Source organism: Leguminivora glycinivorella, chromosome Z, assembly GCF_023078275.1.
Source record: "Leguminivora glycinivorella isolate SPB_JAAS2020 chromosome Z, LegGlyc_1.1, whole genome shotgun sequence".
NCBI lineage: Eukaryota > Metazoa > Arthropoda > Insecta > Lepidoptera > Tortricidae > Leguminivora > Leguminivora glycinivorella.
Genome location: NC_062998.1, coordinates 47510963 through 47532048, shown reverse-complemented (window position 1 = coordinate 47532048; position 21086 = coordinate 47510963). Strand labels below are relative to the sequence as shown.

Below are 21086 nucleotides of genomic sequence, written 5' to 3'. Positions count from 1 at the left end.
TAGACCTATAAATGATCTGTTGATGAAAACATTGACTTTATTTACTTATTCTCAATTAATTTTTACTAGATAAACTACAATAAATGCCTTTTGTTTACTTGTCCTGTGTTTTCCTGCTATAGTATGGATAGCCTAGTGTCTAAGGATGGCAACACTAAACTTTTATAATGTCACCAATGATGACCAATGTCACACGTCATGTCATCAAATTATATCGCGTCAAACTTTTGAAACTGCTTAAAATTCCTTTCAAAGAATAAAACCCATTCAGAACACGCTGTAATTACACACGAGTAATGCTCACATTTTAAACCTATATTAAATTTATAACTGATTTTTCACGGTTCAGTAACAATAGTGTAATTGATACTGCTCGACACAGTTTTCGCAAAAATGGCAGTAAAAGGGGACAGTATTCCTGGTAAAAAGAGTGTACTCGTGGCGTACATGCTCTGGCTGTTCGGTGGTATATTCGGGGTGCACCATTTCTACCTGCGCCGGGACCGCCATGCGTTCGTGTGGTGGTCTACGCTGGGCGGCTTCGGAGTGGGCTGGCTGGGTGAGATCTTCAGGATCCCTCGCTACGTGCGAGATGCTAACGAAGACCCGAAGTACATGGAAGAGCTGGTCGGCAGGATGGTCAGGAACAAGAAGGTGAGGTTATTGCACTGTTGTTATGTTAAATATTAAGCTGTAACCTACTTTTTTACACCTACACTCTCTAATTGTTTTTAGATAAGTAGGTTTTTGATATCTTTCATGTGTTTGTGGATGGTTAGTATTTTGGGACTGTTAGTAAAACTAAGTTCATGGAACAGTTTTTAATTCAGAAATCTCATAATATAATGATAGAAAGCTTGTAAATATTTTGTATTGTTCCTCAGCCACCATTCTCCATGAATCGCTTCACGGGAATGCTGATGGTGGGCTACTCCTGGGGCCAGGTCATGATGCATGCCGTGCCGCCCGATGAGTTTTATGGGATCAATCTCAGATACCTCAATATTCTCGTTCCTCTGGCTGCTAGTATAGGTAAGTCATTCAATTTTAGGTGTAATTATATAAATACTAATATTACTATTGCTACAGAACATACATGTTAGATGAATAATTATTCTTCATGAGACTGGTCCTCACAAAGTGAGCAGGGCCATTATGAAAGAAAGAAAGAAAGCAAGAAAAAGCAATGAGGACATTACCTTGTGCAGCAAACAAACATCAACCAAAATTACTGCTACTGGCACTTATTACATATATAATAACTAGACAACCGGTCTGGCTCAGTCGGTTGTGACTCTCCCTGCTAAGCTGCGGTCCTGGGTTTGAATCCCAGTAAGGGCGGGCATTTGTTCCTGAGTCATGGATGTTTTCTATGTATTTATCTATTTAAGCATGTATATCATCGCTTAGCACCCATAGTACAAGCTTTGCTTAGTTTGGGGCTAATGATACATCAATGGGCTTGATCTATGTAAGGTCCCTAATATTTATAAAAAAAACTACAGTTAATGTACTAGGCTCTGTGCTGTATGTCAATTTAATTTTAGTATCCAGCCTTACACATTGACATTTTAAAGTTTTTGTTCGACACATAATTTACTGTATCCTGATATTTTTATGATTGCCAATTTCATACTGGAAAGCTGAATCATGATCATACACCGGTTTCGCGGGGGCAAATCTGTACTGACGTTTAATAGTGCGAGGACACATTAAACTAATTTTATTATTTGATATCGATAAAAATGTCGTACAACCGTTGTGTAATTTCAAGAATTTGAATGAAGAAGAAAACTACATACACAAAAATAAACTTTTTGAGGAATTAACTTTCTTTAATATTTAATATAATTTTCATAATATACAATCAAAATTTTTTCCACATTTTCCACATTTTCGTGACATGAATTTTTGACATTTCTTGCAAAAGTAAGTCGTACCTTTATCATCTATATCTGAATGGTCAGGTTTCCAGGAAGATGAATGATCTTTTTTCTTGCGTGGCATTTTTAGCCGCCTTAAGAAACAAAAAGGTAGATTTAATTGATCGGAATGCAAAATAATATTGTTGTAGGTACTAGATGAATTATTCAACAATTCAATGGTTGTCAAAAGTGACTCGACACAGTCAATGTCAGATATCGGTTGTTTATAGTTGCGATAAGTATAAATGAAAGAGCTTTGCACATAGTTAAATGTATTCAAACTTAGCCATTAGTTTAGTTATGATAATGATGGTTAAAAATTTATTTTTATGGATGTCGATAAACTAAGTCGATATTTAAAATGAATCACTAGCACTGGTACATTTTTGCCCCCGCGAAACCGGTGTTTGATCATGATGTCTGTAAATATTTAAATTATTACACAAATTCCATTAATTTTTTTTATGTCCGTATAGGTCTCTCTATTTTCAGTCATGCAAATTAATTGGTCTATGCTCTTCACTTTTCTAGTATTTCATATTTATTACAAATTAGATTCATTTGAAGCTCTTGCTGATCCTGCCAAGCCATACCAAATGTTAACTTAATAGATTTAAAAATTACTATTGAAGTACCTAGCCCTTAATTTGTTACTTTTTACTTTTTGTTTTCCTGAAGCTACATATATCATGTCAATTTAGTCTCTTTAACCAATTAATTTGTTACCAGGTTAATTTCAAGGCCAATGTCATCTCGAAATACCAGATGTACTGATAAAAGCTGTAATAGTATTATAAGAAAGGTTAAATTGGAATATGTTTTAAGTCTACTTGAGTAAATCTTTCCCTAAAGTTGCTTATTGAGTATGTTTACACAGGTGTATGGACGGTGGGTAACATCGGTCGCGAACGTGGCACGCTGAAGTGGCCACTGCTGGCAGCGTACGCGGCGTATCCGCTGCGTTACTACGTGTACGATGAGACGGTGTGGTTCACACTCATGGTGCTTGCTGCGTGTCTTGCGTTTGACTCTTTCTCGAAGGAGTGGCGCAGGACTCCGGTCAGAAGGCATTGGGTGAAGTAAGCATGTTAAGGATTCAATAAAATACAATAGAATACAATGCATTTATTCGTGATAAACATTACAAGTAATACAATACAAAACCTTTAATTACTATAACACAATATAAAATAGTCGTTTACCACGAAATGGCGTAATGCTAACCATACGGTCAGCGCTGATCTTCCGGTGAGACAATTTGATTCAACTTTTGAGTATATGGTTATATTATAACTTCGACATATTTTTCACCAATTGCGCTTCCGTTTCTAATTAATACATATGTTTAGTCTAGTAGATATTGGATGCTATTGGGCTCCTGTGATATCACAGGGGCAATGTTAATAGAGTAAAGATGAGAAAATATTTAACAGAATAAATTGAGTAAGGTACAGCGAGGCAAATCCCAACTGTGGGCAAATGTAACTGATTCATTTTTTCCATGTTTTACAATGTTCGCATTATTGAATAGAGAGTCCACCGGCTATATATGGTAGGCGTGTTCAGTGATACATGTAGTATCCAACATAATGATGTAATGATGGAAAAATGGATCAGTTACAATGGCCCCCCAGTCGAGATTTGCCCCGTTGTACCTTACATTAATATAGCACTGCTATAACTACTTGTAATGTTTCGTAAGAATAATAAACAAGTTCATATTGTGTGCTTAGGTGCTACTTTTTATGTCATAAAGATAAGGCAAGGGAATGAATTTACACAGCATACAAATATGATATGCAAGCGTAAATTATTTCTTTAATAGCTTGTTCAGTCGTGTAAAAATATGGGTGCGTACAACTTATCAAAAATATGTCCCATAGCACTTTATGTCGGCGGAATAAGGTCTCGGTACATATTTTTGAGCGGATAAAATCGATACGTATTTTTGCACTTGACTCCTTTATGCTTCACAATTCAATTTTTTTTACCTGATTTTCTATTACTACAGCATATTTGAGTAGCAACCATATTTTTGAATTTTGCCCATAGATCGACCGTCCAGATAGTAGGTACATTATTTTAATGTTTTAATTTCTTCCAGTTTCAAACAGTAAACAGTCAGGTAGTTGGACATTATTTAGCTATACTTTGTCAAACAAACAAGTCTGTCAGTAAATAAGAAGAAGGAAAACTATATGCATCCTTTTCTTTAGGTTGCTATAGAAAAGAATACCTACCTATAGTTTTCTTTGTTCTTATTTACTGACAGACTTGTTTGACAGAGTATATTTATAAATATACCTTAGTACCTATGTTTCGTAAAATTTTAATTAATAAACAAATTTGTAAACAGCACACTTTTTGCCTTGAAGGAAGATGTACATTTTCTATCTTATAGCATTCACTTGTGCATGACATTTTTTATATTAAAAATAAGGGTTCCATTTTTCCAATTTGAAGTACGGAATCCTAATGATATCCGAACCGAACTGTCATAAGTAGTTTGAAAAAATAAATGGGATAGCCTCTGTGTATTTTGTTTTTACTGCATGTCTAATCCTTTTTCAGACGAATCGCCATCTTGGGTCTATGCGCGACCCTGTTCCTGTCCCTGTGGGCTAGCTACCTTTACTTCCACGGCACGATCACAGACAGCGAAGGCGATGAGGTTCCCATATACGAGGCGATACACCACTTCTTCACTAGCCCTTGGTGAGTTTTGTGGATGCGTTGAGCACACCGGTTATACTAGTATTCTACTGTTGTTGTAGTCCTAAGGCACCCCAGAGGTGCAAAGGGCCTTCACAAGCTCGCGCCACGCCTTCCTATCTTCAGCGACCCTTGTGGCCTCGCTCCAGCTCAACCCAGCCGCTCGTAGCTCATTTTCGACGGACCGCTTCCATGAGTGGACAGGGCGCCCGGGGCTACGGCTTGCATTCTGTGGTTTCCAGTCGAGAGCAATGCTCTCGTTATTTCTTAGTATTCTACTATTGATACAATCTTAGGCCCAAGCCTGCAACACGTTCTATCGGGTTTGAACTGTCCATTAAGTTACTTTCAAATCCATGTCCATGCATGCATGATTTTAATAAGTGACTACTTTGAGTGTACCTAAGTACAAACGAATCAGTAATTCCTTGGGATGTATTAATGATATAAGTATAGTTAATTGGTTTAACATTGCATTATCTGCATTTGTTATGGTACACTAAAAGTCTGTATTCAATTTTTTTATGTTTTAGGTACTCTCTTTTTACCAGTGACATAAAACTAAGTACATACTAATAAAGTGTAAGGTATATAACCGGTGGACACTTTATTTAATAATGCAAACATTGTAAAACATGGAAAAAATGGATCAGTTACATTTGCCCTCCTATCGGGATTTGCCCCGATGTACCTTAGAGAGTTTGTATGACTATCGACTTTGTATTTGAGAAATACATAACATTTTATTAGTTTCAATAAAACGTCTAAAATAAATGGTGCGGTATATGCGTTATCGTTGCGTGCGTCATATCTTTAATTTTCACTTACACTGCTAATAACGATTAACTACACTCTCGTTTTTGTTTTTTCATTCAACCGTTCGGCTAGAAGTAGGTCAGGTAATCTATGTATTTTACCTACACATTCCTAAGCATTGTGTATGCATATGAGTATTATTTCACATTTTCTTCGCTGATTTGTGTAAAGCCGCGTTCAGTAATGCGAAATTCGCTGAGTCGGTTTTACCGGAATCATTATAGAATGTAAGAAGATTAAGAAGTAGTCAGCTCAGCACAAGGCCGCATGATCACAGCCCGCATTTCTGCACGCGGCCGTACGCCAGGAATTATTATTTATTAAATAAAAGAGGGAGGGAGATCCAACAGCTGTTAATACAAGGTAGCGTCAATGAATAAGAGATGTACATTTTACGTAACACTTACGTATGTTTGCGTAGTGTTTCGCGATTCGGTTTCAAAAATTATAAGTCAAAACAGTGTTAGATTAAATCAAAGTAAGATAGTCAATTAGGATCGGACTTATTCTAGAGCTCAGGTTGATATATTCAAGTTATTTTTTTGTGGTTTATTTTAGCATATCGGGGTACTGCATTGCCTGTGCCACTTTAATTTGCCATATTCAAGATGAATGAAATAAATATTATAAGACACGTGTTTCATAATGTCAGCATTAATCCTATGAGCGCCAAAGACGCCAGCCAACGCGCGCGCCTCACATGATGGTAGTAACGTTCAGTCCATCGTTCAATATCGCATTAAAAAGTGCTCTTACATTATGTCTACCTTTAATTTAAAGACATTAAAGCCAAACTAGTCTTAAACGATATGTAAGTCGTCTGGTCTGTGGTTTATTTATGAGAAAATCGAAAATACACGTTCATACAAATTTCTATCCCCCATTATAGGGGAGTAGGGGGTTAGAAAGAGACAAAAAGTAGCCTATGTCACTCTCCATCCCTTCAACTATCTCCACTTAAAAAATCACGTCAATAGGTCGCTCCTTTTTGCCGTTAAAGACGGACAAACAAACAAACACACACACTTTCCCATTTATAATATTGGTATGATGCTCCCCAATATACAGTCAAGTATAAAAATATGGATGTACACATCTCTTACTCAAAAATATGTCCCATAGCATCTTAGTCCGGTGTAATAAGAGCGTAGTACCAATATTTATGAGACGATATTTCGATACATATTTTTGCACTTGACTGTACATACATACGTTTTTCTTTCCAGGTGGCTGGATGTGAAGCAGTGCCTCTACGAGACGTATCTATACGCGCAGCACCACGGCTGGTACGAGGTCTGGAAGCAGATCATCGACCTGTCCGATCCACATGGCGAGCAGAATGCATACAAGGTAAACTAATAACATATCACTACATAGTATAAAACAAAGTCACTTTTTTTGTCCCTATGTCCCTATGTCCCTTTGTATGCTTAAATCTTTGAAACTACGCAACGGATTTTGATGCGGTTTTTTTTAATAGATAGAGTGATTCAAGAGGAAGGTTTATATGTATAATAACATCCATAAAATAGTGGAGAAGTACTGTTATTTTTGAGGTTTCTAATGTGATGTCGTAAATAATTACATGCGGGTAGATTATATTTATTTGTCTACCCCGAACATTTATATAAATTAATATCGGGTAGTTTTGTGTTGTTTACATCTCCGGTGACATTTTGCTGGGACGTCAGTCTTCCGCGACCACGGCCAGTGCAACCTGGCCGAAACGTTGGGAAAAAAGGTAAAAATAATGTTAATTAATCGCATTCGACCTGTATGTGACTTTAAATATGTGTACAAAGTGCGAGAACTTAGTGTTATCTTGATAAGGGATAGGGATAGCGATATCACTACATAGTATAAAACAAAGTCGCTTTCTCTGTCCCTATGTCCCTTTGTATGCTTAAATATTTGAAACTACGCAACGGATTTTGATGCGGTTTTTTTTTAATAGATAGAGTGATTCAAGAGGAAGGTTTATATGTATAATAACATCCATTAAATAGTGGAGAAGTACTGTTATTTTTGAGGTTTCTAATGTGATGTCGTAAATAATTACATGCGGGTAGATTATATTTATTTGTCTACCTCTTATATAAATAATAATAATAAATTAATTTAATTTAATTAATTTAATAAATTAATTAATGTGTCATACTTTCTAGCGGTGACATGGTATCGTATGGAATCCAAAGCTACATCAAAAAAATGTACGAAAATTGTACTAAATTGTACGCTAATTAAAAAAAATAGTACTACACGCATTTACAAGAAAACAATGATCAATATGTCACCGCCAGAGAGCATACTTTCTGGCGGGCGCTATCTATTTCACTATGTAACAGTCCAGTTTTCAGCTTTTTTATGAATCAGAAAAAATGTACGAGAATTGTACTAAGCTGTCCAATACTTAAAAAAAAAATAAGTACGCATATTTACAAGAAAACAATGATTTATATGTCACCGCTAGGAAGCAGACTTTCTGGCGGGCGCTATCTATTTCAATGTGTAACAGTCCAGTTTTCAGCTTTTTTATGAATCAGGAAAAATGTACGAGAATTGTACGAAGCTGTCCAATACTTAAAATAAAAATAACTACGCGTATTTACAAGAAAACAATGATTTATATGTCACCGCTAGGAAGCAAACTTTCTGGCGGGCGCTATCTATTTCACTGTGTAACAGTCCAGTTTTCAGCTTTTTTATGAATTAGAAAAAATGTACGAGAATTGCACTAAGCGGTCCGATACTTAAAAAAAAATAACTACGCGTATTCACAAGAAAACAATGATTTATATGTCATCGCTAGGAAGCATACTTTCTGGCGGGCGCTATCTATTTCACTGTGTAACAGTCCAGTTTTCAACTTTCTTGTAAATCAGAAAATATGGACGAGAGTTGTTCTAAATTAAACGACAATTTTAGAAAATGTTCATCACATATTTACAAGAAATTTCACCACGTCAACTGGTACGGTGAGCTACATAAGGTAGGTAAATATACCTGTATTCAATTTTGACCTGCATTCTTCCCAAGTAATGTTTCGATATGTATAGATATTTATAGACGAGACTGTAAAGGCCCATTTGAGTCTTCGAAAACAGATAGCAAAATTGCGTTTTATCCACAAGAGTGCAAAGTCATTTCATACAAAATTTTAACTTGATGTCTGCTGGCTGATAGAATTTACCTGTGTATAAATGATGATTTTGAATCATAAATTATAAATAAATTGATGGATTTCATTTAGGCCGCCTTTACACATGTAAGTTACTTACGTAAATCTTTGGTAAGCGACTGATGGTTCCATTTACACCTATGAAAAACTTATCGTAAGTTTCGCTTACGGAAGTTTTGTGGTTTTCAACTTACTAAAAGTCTACATTGTTCCAAGCAAGCAAAGTTGAAATGAAAAAAAAAAACGACCGCCTTGTTCGTAAGGCCAAAACTTATCAATTTATTTCGATAAACTGTGAGTCGCTTCCGTAAGCAAACTCGTACTCATCTCACTTAAAAGTTTTCAGCTTACGAAAGTACCAAGTCAAAACTTACCGTAAGCTGCATATACAAAAACCACCATTTGAAAGTTTTACATAAGTCGCTTACGTAAGCGGTAAAACTCACAGGTGTAAGGGCGGCGTGCTACCCACCAAAAACATACCTGTTAAAAAGGGGGCCAAGTTCATATCGGCTAATTGGGTATGTAAAGTTTTCCTGATAGAATACTTTATAACGATCTTGGAAAGGTGGCTTGTTTGTTTTTATTTCTTATTATTTATTAATTATCTTTTTTTAAGTGACCGAAATGACGTTTGTGAAATTTAATGGCGGATGAACTATGAAGTGACAATGCATTTGCGCGTTCTGAATGTATGAAATTCCCAAGAAATTACCACATACAGTTCTCCGTTTCAGAATACTTCTAAATTTGACCTTGGCAGGTTTTCATGCTGTACGTAATTATTTAAAAGATTAAATGAATCTATTTATACAAATAATTAAATTAACCTGCCAAGTTCAAATTTAGAAGTATTCTGGAATGAAGGACTGTGTGTAGTAGCGCTGGCGAGTCTTGAGAATGGAATAGGAACTGAGCTACAGGGGGTCAAAAGTGGGTCGAAACGGTTCGTGTAAATAGTGCATGGCATGTGCGCCGCCTGTTGCTGGAACTTGGCCTGCGCACTACCATGCGTGTGTTTTTGTTGCATAGTAACATAGCAGTAACCTATAACAATTTATTAGAACAAACTTGTAATTATTTCTACGCATGTCAGGGGCACCATTGACCTATTTCATAATGGTTATATATATAATTATCTTCGTCAAGTTAAAATTTGTATGAAATTACTTTGCACTCTTGTGGATAAAACGCAATTTTGCTATCTGTTTTCGAAGACTCAAATGGGCCTTTACAGTCTCGTCTATAAATATCTATACATATCGAAACTTATTACTTGGGAAGAATGCAGGTCAAAATTGAATACAGGTATATTTACCTACCTTATGTAGCTCACCGTACCAGTTGGCGTGGTGAAATTTCTTGTAAATATGTGATGAACATTTTCTAAGATTGTCATGTAATTTAGAACAATTCTCGTACATATTTTCTGATTTACAAGAAAGTTGAAAACTGGGCTGTTACATAGTGAAATAGATAGCGCCCGCCAGAAAGTTTGCTTCCTAGCGGTGACATATAAATCATTGTTTTCTTGTAAATACGCGTAGTTATTTTTTTTTAAGTATCGGACAGCTTAGTACAATTCTCGTACATTTTTTCTGATTCATAAAAAAGCTGAAAACTGGACTGTTACACAGTGAAATAGATAGCGCCCGCCAGAAAGTTTGCTTCCTAGCGGTGACATATAAATCATTGTTTTCTTGTAAATACGCGTAGTTATTTTTATTTTAAGTATCGGACAGCTTAGTACAATTCTCGTACATTTTTTCTGATTCATAAAAAAGCTGAAAACTGGACTGTTACATAGTGAAATAGATAGCGCCCGCCAGAAAGTATGCTCTCTGGCGGTGACATATTGATCATTGTTTTCTTGTAAATGCGTGTAGTACTTTTTTATTTTTATTTTTATACAATTTAATACAATTTCCGTACATTTTTTTGATGTCGCTTTGGATTCCATACGATATCATGTCACCGCTAGAAAGTATGACACCCAGTCTCCGTCGTTACTGGACCGATTTTGACATTTTTTTTTGATTGAATGTATATGCATACAGATTGGTCCCATTTTTCTCAGAACCCAGTTCTGATGATGGGATCCTGCAGAAATCGAGGGAACTCCTCGAATCTGAAAGACATACATATGGCGATTTTTGTGTTTTTAAAGGAACAGCATGCATTTACGTACGGAACAGTGACATTTGGTGCAGTGAAACTGCTGATGATGGCCAGAACGGAACTCCTCAAATCTGAACGGCACGCTTATAGTGACTTTGGTATTTTTATAAGAACAGCATGCACTTACGTCCAGAACAGTGACATTTGGTGCAGTGGAACTCCTGATGATGGTCAGAACGGAACTCCTCAAATCTGAACGGCACGCTTATAGTGACTTTGGTATTTTTACAAGAACAGCATGCACTTACGTCCAGAATAGTGACATTTGGTGCAGTGGAACTGCTGATGATGGTCAGAGCCGAACTCCTCAAATCTGAACGGCACACTTATAGTGACTTTGGTATTTTTATAAGAACAGCATGCATTTAAGTTCAGAACAGTAACATTTATTTAGTTATATTTGTTAAGCATATTGACTTTTCAAGTCAAATTTTGTCAAGCTTCGATTTCTTATAATCGGATTCATGAGGAATTGAGGAAACTCCTCAAACCTTAACCGTATACGTATATTGATTTTGTTGCCATCAAATAATTAAAGCATTAAAAGCAGTTTAAAAAATACCTACACATTTAATCCTACTACTAATCCAACATTCGCAAGTAGTAGCTTTCACCAGAACCCCAAAGGCGGCGGTTTTTTTTCTTAAAAATTATTCAATACCTATCCAACAATATATCACACGTTAGGGTTAAATGAAAAAAAAAAAACACTCCACTTTGCGTGTTTACCCTAATAAAACATTTTTTTCTACTTTTTATTTTTGCACTTTGTCGGCGTAATTGATATACATATTGGCATCAAATTTCAGCGTTCTAGTGCTACAGTCACTGAGATTATCCGCGGACGGTCGTCCGTATAGACAGATAAAGTCTAAGAAAAAAACGTAGGTACCTCAGTACCATACAGAAAAAGGTACGGTGGCCTAGATGGCACACCTTTACACCTTACACCTTTCGGGTACGCTCAGCTAGATGGCGCTAATATTAACATATCAAGCTAAGAATATGGGCCAAATTGTCAAAACTGAGGTTCAAAAGTTTCAAGCCTGTGTCAAGAGATGGCAGTCTATGACACTGATTACACATTTTACTTCGACAGTAACTCTCTATAATACTCTATCTTCTTTGGTATGGACTACTCGTATGGACACTGCTTAAGTCATCATATCATTGAGTCATACGGTGAGTCAAAAGTACCTGCTCTGTAGTTAGCAATTATTAAACCACGGCTTCCTCTGCAGGTTTATGTTTAGGTTTATAACCCCTGACGCAAAAACGACGGGGTGTTATAAGTTTGACGTGTCTGTCTGTCTGTCTGTCTGTGGCCTCGTAGCTACCGACCGGATGAACCGATTTAGATTTAGTTTTTTTTTGTCTGAAAGCTGAGTTAGTCGGGAGTGTTCTTAGCCATGTTTCATGAAAATCGGACTACTATGTCGCAGTCAGGGGTTTTTTCAAAATTTTAATTTTGTGGTTAGGTTATTCATACTTGTGCTATACCTACCTAAGCACAATCGACACTTCTCTTGATATTAGAGAACTACCTAGGAACAAGAAGCAAACATTATCATAAACAATGATAACCTGGTACATTAGAGAGATAGAAGAACATTAAATTTTACAATTTTAAAACAAGCCTAAAAAAATTAAAAATTAAAATTAATTTAGTGAATAAAGAATAAATGTAAAATGTAAACTATATCACTAATACAAAGTAAATTGTATATATTGCAAAAAATAGTTAGCTGTTAAGCAAAATTAGTGTAAGATTAGATTTATATGAAAACTAAATCTGGGAGCGGACACTGACTTCTGTAACACAGGTTCTACCTAGCTCAGAAGTCAGGGACCTACACATCTGGCTGTACGGTACATTTGCTCAATAAAATATTTTATTTTTTTATTTCATTTAATAGGTAAATACCTATCATCTCGCCACGTAAAGTTATCGTGTAATTATATAGGTTATTTCGCAGTTAAGTTATTCTACAATGATTGTTGATTGCAGGTCCTTGGGTTGGGTCCCGACGCGAGCCAGCAAGAAATCACGTCGACGTGGAGGCGCCTGTCCCGCGAGCACCACCCTGATAAAGTGAAGGAGCAAGCGCTGAGGCGGGCCGCGCAGGTATCACTCGTTTGATAATACAGTCTCCTAGGCCACTAAACAACCTTTTCACAGTAAACGTCGGAGTGACTTGTATGGCAAATAAAGCACGGTGTCAATAAGACAGGGTTCTAAAGTGGACTAGAATTCAGATTGGTTTATTGTACAGACCTTACCAAATAATGGTATCCAACTAATATCCCCGGTATAATATCAGACCATCGTACAATCGATTCCAGATTAGTTATTTCTCCAACAAAATAGGTACCTATCTACAACACTACTGTTCTGAAACAAAATTGGTATCTACAACAGTAGTGTTAAATAAATAAACTGGGATTCGATTGCACGAAGGTCGAGTGTTAAATGTATATTAAATATAGTATCACTATGCTTCGCCACATGGCTCAAAGAACAAGTAGCAAATAGCTACAGGGAACATGTAAAACATCTATAAAATAAAGTTTATTTAGTCTTAATATACATATAAAAATCTAACAAGGTTTGTAATTGTGTGACTCACAATGACTACTTGCCTCCTAGTCAAATCAGCTTCTTTTTAAGAACTGTCAAAACGAATTTGAACGACTTGCAAATACGGAATTTATATGAAATCGAATTGAGTGACGTCACGGTCAACTCAGTTACTTTCTATATTTCTACCTGACTTATTAAAAAGATATTGGATTTAAAAATAACTTCTGTCCATATTTTTCTTATAATTATCGCATGCTTTATTTCGTGCATGGTATAAAATATTTTATTTTAACTACAATCAAGTCCCTATTATGCTATTCAAAAGGCTTATGAAATAAATAATTTAATAGCATATTATCATTATTGAAGTTTCATATACGTAGTCTACGTAGAATAACTGGCTAGTGTAGAGCACTACCACTAAATAACTTTTTCTCGCAGGAACGCTTCATGGAGATCCAGCAAGCATACGAGATCTTGTCCAACAGCAAGCACCGTCGACACAGGAGAAACAAGAAGGACAATTCAGAGTAAGGGTGGCTAGTTCTCTTTAACCCTCGACGACATGCTTCTCACATTCAAACTCGCGTCTTTACAAACCAAGACATCGTCACTACTTTGAAAAAAAAAACTTGTATCTTTTGTCAATGAAAAGAAAAATATAGTAACCTCCTTCATAAACGTTCACTAAAGTTATCAAGCCGATAAAGTTCGTTTGTCCCTTTCCGACGTATAGGTGTGATAGAAAGGGACAAACGAACTTTGTCGGCTTGATAACTTTAGAGAACGTTTATGAATATGGGGGTAAGTATGTATGGAATGCATATAGACTTACTGCGTTTTAATTTTGAGTAGCAGTGTGAGATACGAGATTTTTTTAAAGTAGTGACGATATGTGACGTATTCAAGTAAAAGGTCGCGTTTAGATCAAAAAGCGATATGTTGAGCAAAACGGTAAGCTTACCATAAGGACTTAATTTGCTCATGTCTTTATAACTATATTTATAACTTGATAAATCATCCTTATGCTTAAGCAACAATGCAGTAACATTTATTCGAAAACGGAACATATAAAACACAGTGTATAACACCTCTAATACAATATTACTGTAGATAAGTGGACCCCAAAATATATGCCAAGATCACGGACGCAGTCTACTTAATTTAAAGAGGCTTGACGTGTAAAGGGTTAAATTGTCAATCACATTGGAGTTTCAATTGGAAGTACAGAATTTATAAACATATGAATAACAATTTTTACGCATCTCACATTGTCGTAAGATTTTTGGTGCTATATCAATTATATTGAGTCACTTCCTTACTGTAAGTTCTTGTCAAAACGAGACATTCAAAGTATCCAAAGTTTGGTTTTCTTGACGCTATTGCCTTTACCTCCGATGTGGTTGATCTTTAAATAATCTATGTCGTCTTGAAGATTTGGATATCACGTAATATCGGCCTTAACAATTACGTAAGCAAGTAGGCCGCAATGATGCTTGGAAATAATTATAACCATAAGGGTGAATAAATCAAATGTATATTTATAAAACAGATCGCCGCTCTTAACGGCTATGATTTAAAATCATTTCTTAGTATAGTAGATATGATAAAAACGTCGTGGAGACTCGAGTTCACAAACCTCTTTACAGGGTTGAAAAAAAAAACGGTTTTTTCTGGCTTGAAAAAAAATGAAAAAAACACCGTGAAAAAAAAAACTGGAGTTTTTTCATAATTCTGAAAAAAAAAACATTTGTTTTTTTTTCTATTTGCAACCCTAGGTCGTGAATAGTTGCATACAGATGTAATGGGAAAAGATTTTCTTCTACTTCCGGAAACGTTCGGTTCGGTTATTTGTCATGCTAGTTCAGACAGTGTCAGTACGTCTAGTACTGAGACTGACTGAAATAGCATGACATACGAATAGTTTCGGTAAAAATACGAAGGAAAACCTTTTCGCACTACATCTGTATATATTATATTAAATTTGTATGTAGGTCTGTAAAGATGTTTGTGAACTTAACTGTACGTCATGACATCGATGAATTTTGACGCTTCCAAATGTAACAATTCTTCGAAAGTATTGCTCAATGTATTCTCGAATAGCACGAATCTTTATGGTTAGTGATTTTATTGAATTTTGTTACTTAATCTAAATAATCAATTATTATATAAATCATGATAATTACTAAGCAATATTAAAAAGTATTCTCTTATTTTGTAAGTATTTATATTGATCTGGTTGTATAATGAGTATTTAATGTTTTTTTCTAATTATATCATTATAACGGCCTGGCCACGACATTGGTCAAAGGCGGCAGCGGCGAGAGGCGGCCGTTGCTGCAAAACACAGCGATGGGACTTCATTCACACCTATGGCCGCCGCCGCTGTCGCCGTAAGGTTCCCCTAAACCAAAGACATATCGTCACTACTTTTAAAAAACTTGTATCTTCGTCTGTCAATGAAAAGAAAATTGTAGTAAGTATATGTATGGAATGCATATAGACTTACTGCGTTTTAACTTTGAGGAACAGCGTGAAATACGAGATTTTTTAAAAGTAGTGACGATATGTAACTCCGTATAGACAGCTACAGTCTAAGAAAAAAAACGTACCTCAGGACCATACAGGAAAAGGTACGGAAGCCCAGATGGTGTTACACCTTTGGGGGACGCTCAGATGGCGCTAATATTAATACTTGACATTTTAACACACACATTATCAAGCTAAAAATATGGGCCAAATTATCAAAACTGAGGTTCAAAAGTTTTAAGCCTGTGTCGAGAGATGGCAGTCTATGCACTGTGATTACACATTTTACTTTGACAGAAACTCTCTATAATACTCGATCCTCTCTGGTATAGTCGTCGCTAAACGCATGCGTACGCATGTTGATAATACCGACCGATTATTGGTCGGCGAAAGCCGTTTCCGCAACAATCGATTTTTGGAGAACCTTAAAGCAATGTCGTGGCCAGGCCGTCACTATTATAAGTATGTATTTAACACATTCATTGCCAGCGGTAGGTTGCTATTGCTACATTCTTAGTCGCTTTTACACTGAATATGTTAAAAGAAATTTATTTTAAGAATTAATGGACCTATTGATTTAAGATTGTTTAAAATCATTAATTGTAACTTTTATATAATCCAGTACCTTAATCCTACGTTATTTTAGTCCTAGCCTCCAATAAAGAAACAGTAGAAAGAATATAAATAAATTAAGTATATATAGTATTAGCTTTTGCCGGCGGCTTCGCTCGCGTTAGAAAGAGACAAAAGTAGCCTATGTCACTCTCCATCCTTTCAACTATATCCACTTAAAAAATCACGTCAATTCGTCGCTCCGTTTTGCCGTGAAAGACGGACAAACAAACAGACACATACACTTTCCCATTTATAATATCGTCACTTTTTAAGGGCCTACGCTATTTTATAATATCACCGCTAACTGGCGCGGGCTGCGACTTTTAATATATTATAAAGACAGAGATGCTTTCACTCGGGCTCCAACTCTCACCTTCGTCGAAAAAAACTTTTTTTCACTTGTATCGAAATGTACTATTTTTACTTACCTTATAGCTATTGCTAGCCTTTCTATGAGTGTTATCGGAACATTGATTCTATAATCATTTTTCTTCAAATGCGGCTCTAACTTATGAATAATTCATCAAATGTCTTTGAAGTCATTTTAAACTATATGTAAAATGCTTTCTCATCTTCTCTCAAAAGCGAAAATTTGGTTACAAATTCACTATTCAGCAACCTACTTTTCAGGAACACGGAGATCTGTCGACGTTTCTGTTTCTGCCGACGTTTTTTTGCCAAATAATAAATTATTAAAAAATCCATTATCTAGCGGGCACGTCTGTACACACTGCGAACCAAAATTATACTGGTAGCGCTAAGTTAGGCGTGCACCCGTCGCGGGCGCCCGTCGCGGCCTCGCTGGCCCGCGGCGGGTGTCCGGAGCGGGACCCGCGAGCGTGCGCACGCGGCGGGCGTCCGCGTAAGCTAGCGTAGGCCCTAAAAAAACTTGTATCTTCATCTGTCAATGAAAAGAAAATTGTAGTAAGTATGTATGGAACGCATATAGACTTACTGCGTTTTAACTTTGAGAAGCAGCGTGAGATACGAGATTTTTTAAAAGTAGTAACGATATTAGTTTAGTATGGATTATTTATATTTCAAAAACAACATTTGGTATTCAAAGACAATAAGCCTTAATTTGTATGCGTGTATTTCAGTACGCATATTGCTATGAGTGGTACTGAATTTGACCAATTTCACGTGCTTTGCATACCCCTTTTGGCAATACATGTGTGAGTTAATGTAAGTAAAATTTGATGTACAGGCTTTGGCTAGTGTGAACTAGAACTGGGGTAGAAAAAATTGTAATTGTAGATAAGAAATGTGACTTGAAAAGTATCGTAAAATGAAAATGCTTTACTTAGTCGACTTTTCATAGTAATAGTATTTTATCGCAAAATCATGAGGCGGCATAAGATGAATTTATATGTATTATAACATTTATGAAATGGCAAGATACGCACAATGTTAGTTCATAGTGTAATCATATTTTAGCTCATATTTGATCGGAGCGAATATAAGAATAAGTATCATAGTGACCCAGACCATGTTTTTTAAATACTTTGTAAGCGTATTAATGCTGTCTCCTCTATACCATTCAAATATCAATACTTTAAAACTTTTCCATAATTTCGATTTTTCCTACAGTAAAAAACAGTAAGTAATTTATTTTTAACTATTTACTATTTACTCAATAACATTAGTATATTCACGTATATAAGTATTACGTAGTTAAACACTGTAAACAGTAAGTCTGTCAGCTCGAATATTGCATTTACGATGCCAAATTTACATTACTTAGATAGTCATTAAAATAAATATTAAAGTCTTGTTCAAAGGCTATTGGGCCATTTTATTTTTCGAAGCTGTCCACTTTTTTTGTAACATGGGTATTTTTACGCGATTCATACTCAGAATCGCGAGATCTTTCGATCCTGATAGGAGAAAAAAATGTCCCAAGACTTCCATACATTTTTCAAACCTTCCATTCTGTTACCGCCATACAAAATGTATGAAAATATAGTAACGGAATGTGAAAAAACCTTGGGACACTTTTTTTTCTCATATTAGGATTGAAAAAGCTCGCGATTCTGAGTGGAAACCACATAAAAATACCCAAATCCAAAAAAGTGGGGTGGACAAGTTTGGAAAATAAAATGGCACATTATTAAGGTAAGATGGAGTAAGACACTGGGCCGAAGCCAACTTTTGTACCCCACCTAGCCTTTTTTTTTACCCAGGGGGAATCCGTTATGGATCCCACTGGCCCGGGAGAAAGCCAGTGGGTATGTCCGACTCCCACGGACTAAACCCCCTGGGGTGTTCCGACGCTCGCTTTTTGGCAGGGTTTCGGGCACTCGGTTGTAGGCTTCCGATACCCCTCCAGCGTTGCCCTTGAGGCCCGTCGTTTCAGACTATTCTGATAGCCTACTCCGCTGAAGGCACCTCGGAACACTGGAGGGCCTTCCAGCTCGGAACCTCTTCAAGCGAGTGATGGGACTCCCGACCCACCACCCGCAGGTTCCCCTTAGGGCGGCAGCATTCTGCCTGCATAGGCTCTTCGCCGCCTGCCCAGCCTCCTGCGGCGCTGAGGAAGACTATCCGCGTCGTCCTCGCGCAATCGCTCTGCTGCCTCCTTCTGCGTCATTACGGTGACACAGAAGGAGGTCACAGCAGCCCATGACTGTTCACTGTCGACCATGCGGCGGATTAGTGTCGGCAGTGTGAGGTCACCCCCTATTGCCGCGGACAGGGCTGCGCGAGGCTCCGCCCACGCAGGGCACTCTTCGCGTGTGTGCTTGGCCGTGTCCACGGCTCCTCCACAGTGGTGACACGCCGTTGTCGGCTCTCGTCCCAGCATCTCGCACAGATATTTGCCGAAGCAGCCGTGTCCCGTCAGGATCTGTACGAGGTGGAAGGAGAGTGCGCCATGTCTTCGTTGGACCCATTCTTGCAGAACAGGTCGAACAGCAGCCACCAAATCCCGGCTGGGTCCTGGGATCTGTAAACGCTCCGACCATTGTGCAAATAGCACGTCTTGAGCCTCTTCCCGCCATTACCCCACCTAGCCTACCTTAGGCCGTTTTCACATATCCGATTCGATATCGAATGTCGGAAGGATTTCAATGGAAAAAACCCAAGATGGCGCCTGTAATGTATGGGATATCGGTCCGACATCCGATATCGGATCGGATAATGTGAAAACACACTTAGGGTTTCCCCAAACCTATCCGACTTTAGCCGACCCACAGACCAACCCCTATAGACATCTATTACAAGACGACTCGCGGTCGCCAGCCTTCCTAGTATTTGCACTGATATAAGCGCGGGCGCTCGCCGTGCCCGATCAGTATCGACCAAGTAACAGACCCGAAAGCAGCGCGTGTTTTTCGCACAAAAAAATTGGAAAAGGGTATTTTGATGCCTTAAAGATGTCCACCTGTAGTGTGAAATGGTGTGGAAAGGTAACAAGAAGCTCAAATTTAAAAACAGACGGCATTACATTCCACAAATAAGTCATATTTATAATTTATTCAGAGCCGGCATAGGTCAACTTACATTGGCCACTTACGCGTCAGTAGAGGGACAGTCATACTTCTGTCCCTTTTCATCTGGCGCGACTGCCCGCCGTCCTTGAAACGGCCAATCACAGCGCGCTTAACACATTCCCCGCCCGCTCCTCGCACCCCAAACACTGGTGACTCGTATCGCGAACCAAATATACAAGACTGACACTCTATAGGAGGTTCTCTGTGAGCCGACCAAAAATCGCTTTCGTATGAATACTCTTAAGCGTCGTCATCGCTGAACGCATGTGCGTACGCATGTTCTACTAACGAGCGATGAAGAAAACCGATTCTGCGTCGATGGGTTTGGGGAGACCCTTAATTAAGAAATACATAGTCACGATCAGTATATTTATATGTGGCGTGACCATGACTAAGAGGTTCTTAGCTCATAATGCAGTAGGGTCGTTTACTTCTGAAATTGTGATCAGAAATTCAACCTCATTGCATTTGAAGCATAAACATGAAATAACACATATTTTCTGTGTGATCTACGAGTGTGTCTTCCTCTCCTATTTCTAATGTCTTCTTCACCTTTAGGTGTCACTTTTAGTGTATTTACTTTGATTTTTATGAGAGATTATTGATGTTTCTGGATTTTGATGTAAAATGTTATTGTTCCTGTGACAAACATTCCAATTTAAATTTTATACGGATATATAGATATAGACATATTATTTACTATAATAATATCATATTACTGCCTAAATATATTTAATATTATAATTTGCATTGTAATATAACTATTACTGTATAAGAGAAGGTTCTTGGTTCAAAGTCAACGCTACTTTAAAACTCCGTCCATATTTATTTAAATTAATGTAGTGAAATTGTCAGGGAGCGTACATTTCATGCCGATGACATTAATCTGACGTCACGCTCCGTATAGGGTGATCCCAAATAGTTTTATTGTAAATTATTAATCATTAGTCGTCAATCATTTTAATCGTGTACAAATTACTTCAAATACAGTAGTCCATTTACATGTGGCATAAATAATACCTACTTGAAATGTGAAACGTGAATAAAATTATTTGATTTGT

The 21086-nt window shown here is 37.1% G+C and overlaps 1 protein-coding gene across 1 annotated transcript; it reads left to right on the top strand.

Moving 5' to 3' along the window:
• The first annotated feature begins 191 nt into the window (after positions 1 to 191).
• Positions 192 to 14091, top strand: LOC125240896 (dnaJ homolog subfamily C member 22). Its single transcript, XM_048149055.1, has 7 exons — positions 192 to 654; positions 885 to 1032; positions 2803 to 3004; positions 4497 to 4640; positions 6680 to 6803; positions 12818 to 12934; positions 13832 to 14091. The coding sequence occupies exons 1-7, from the start codon at positions 394 to 396 to the stop codon at positions 13922 to 13924; spliced, it is 1089 nt and encodes a 362-aa protein (XP_048005012.1). The 5' UTR covers positions 192 to 393; the 3' UTR covers positions 13925 to 14091.
• Positions 14092 to 21086: the final 6995 nt, after the last annotated feature.

Excerpts from the sequence above, each read along its gene's own strand:
- LOC125240896 (XM_048149055.1), top strand. The coding sequence starts at position 394 with ATGGCAGTAAAAGGGGACAGTATTCCTGGTAAAAAGAGTGTACTCGTG. Across the intron at positions 3,005-4,496 it reads GTCAGAAGGCATTGGGTGAA|ACGAATCGCCATCTTGGGTC; the intron begins GTAAGCATGTTA and ends ATCCTTTTTCAG. Across the intron at positions 4,641-6,679 it reads CACTTCTTCACTAGCCCTTG|GTGGCTGGATGTGAAGCAGT; the intron begins GTGAGTTTTGTG and ends TTTTCTTTCCAG.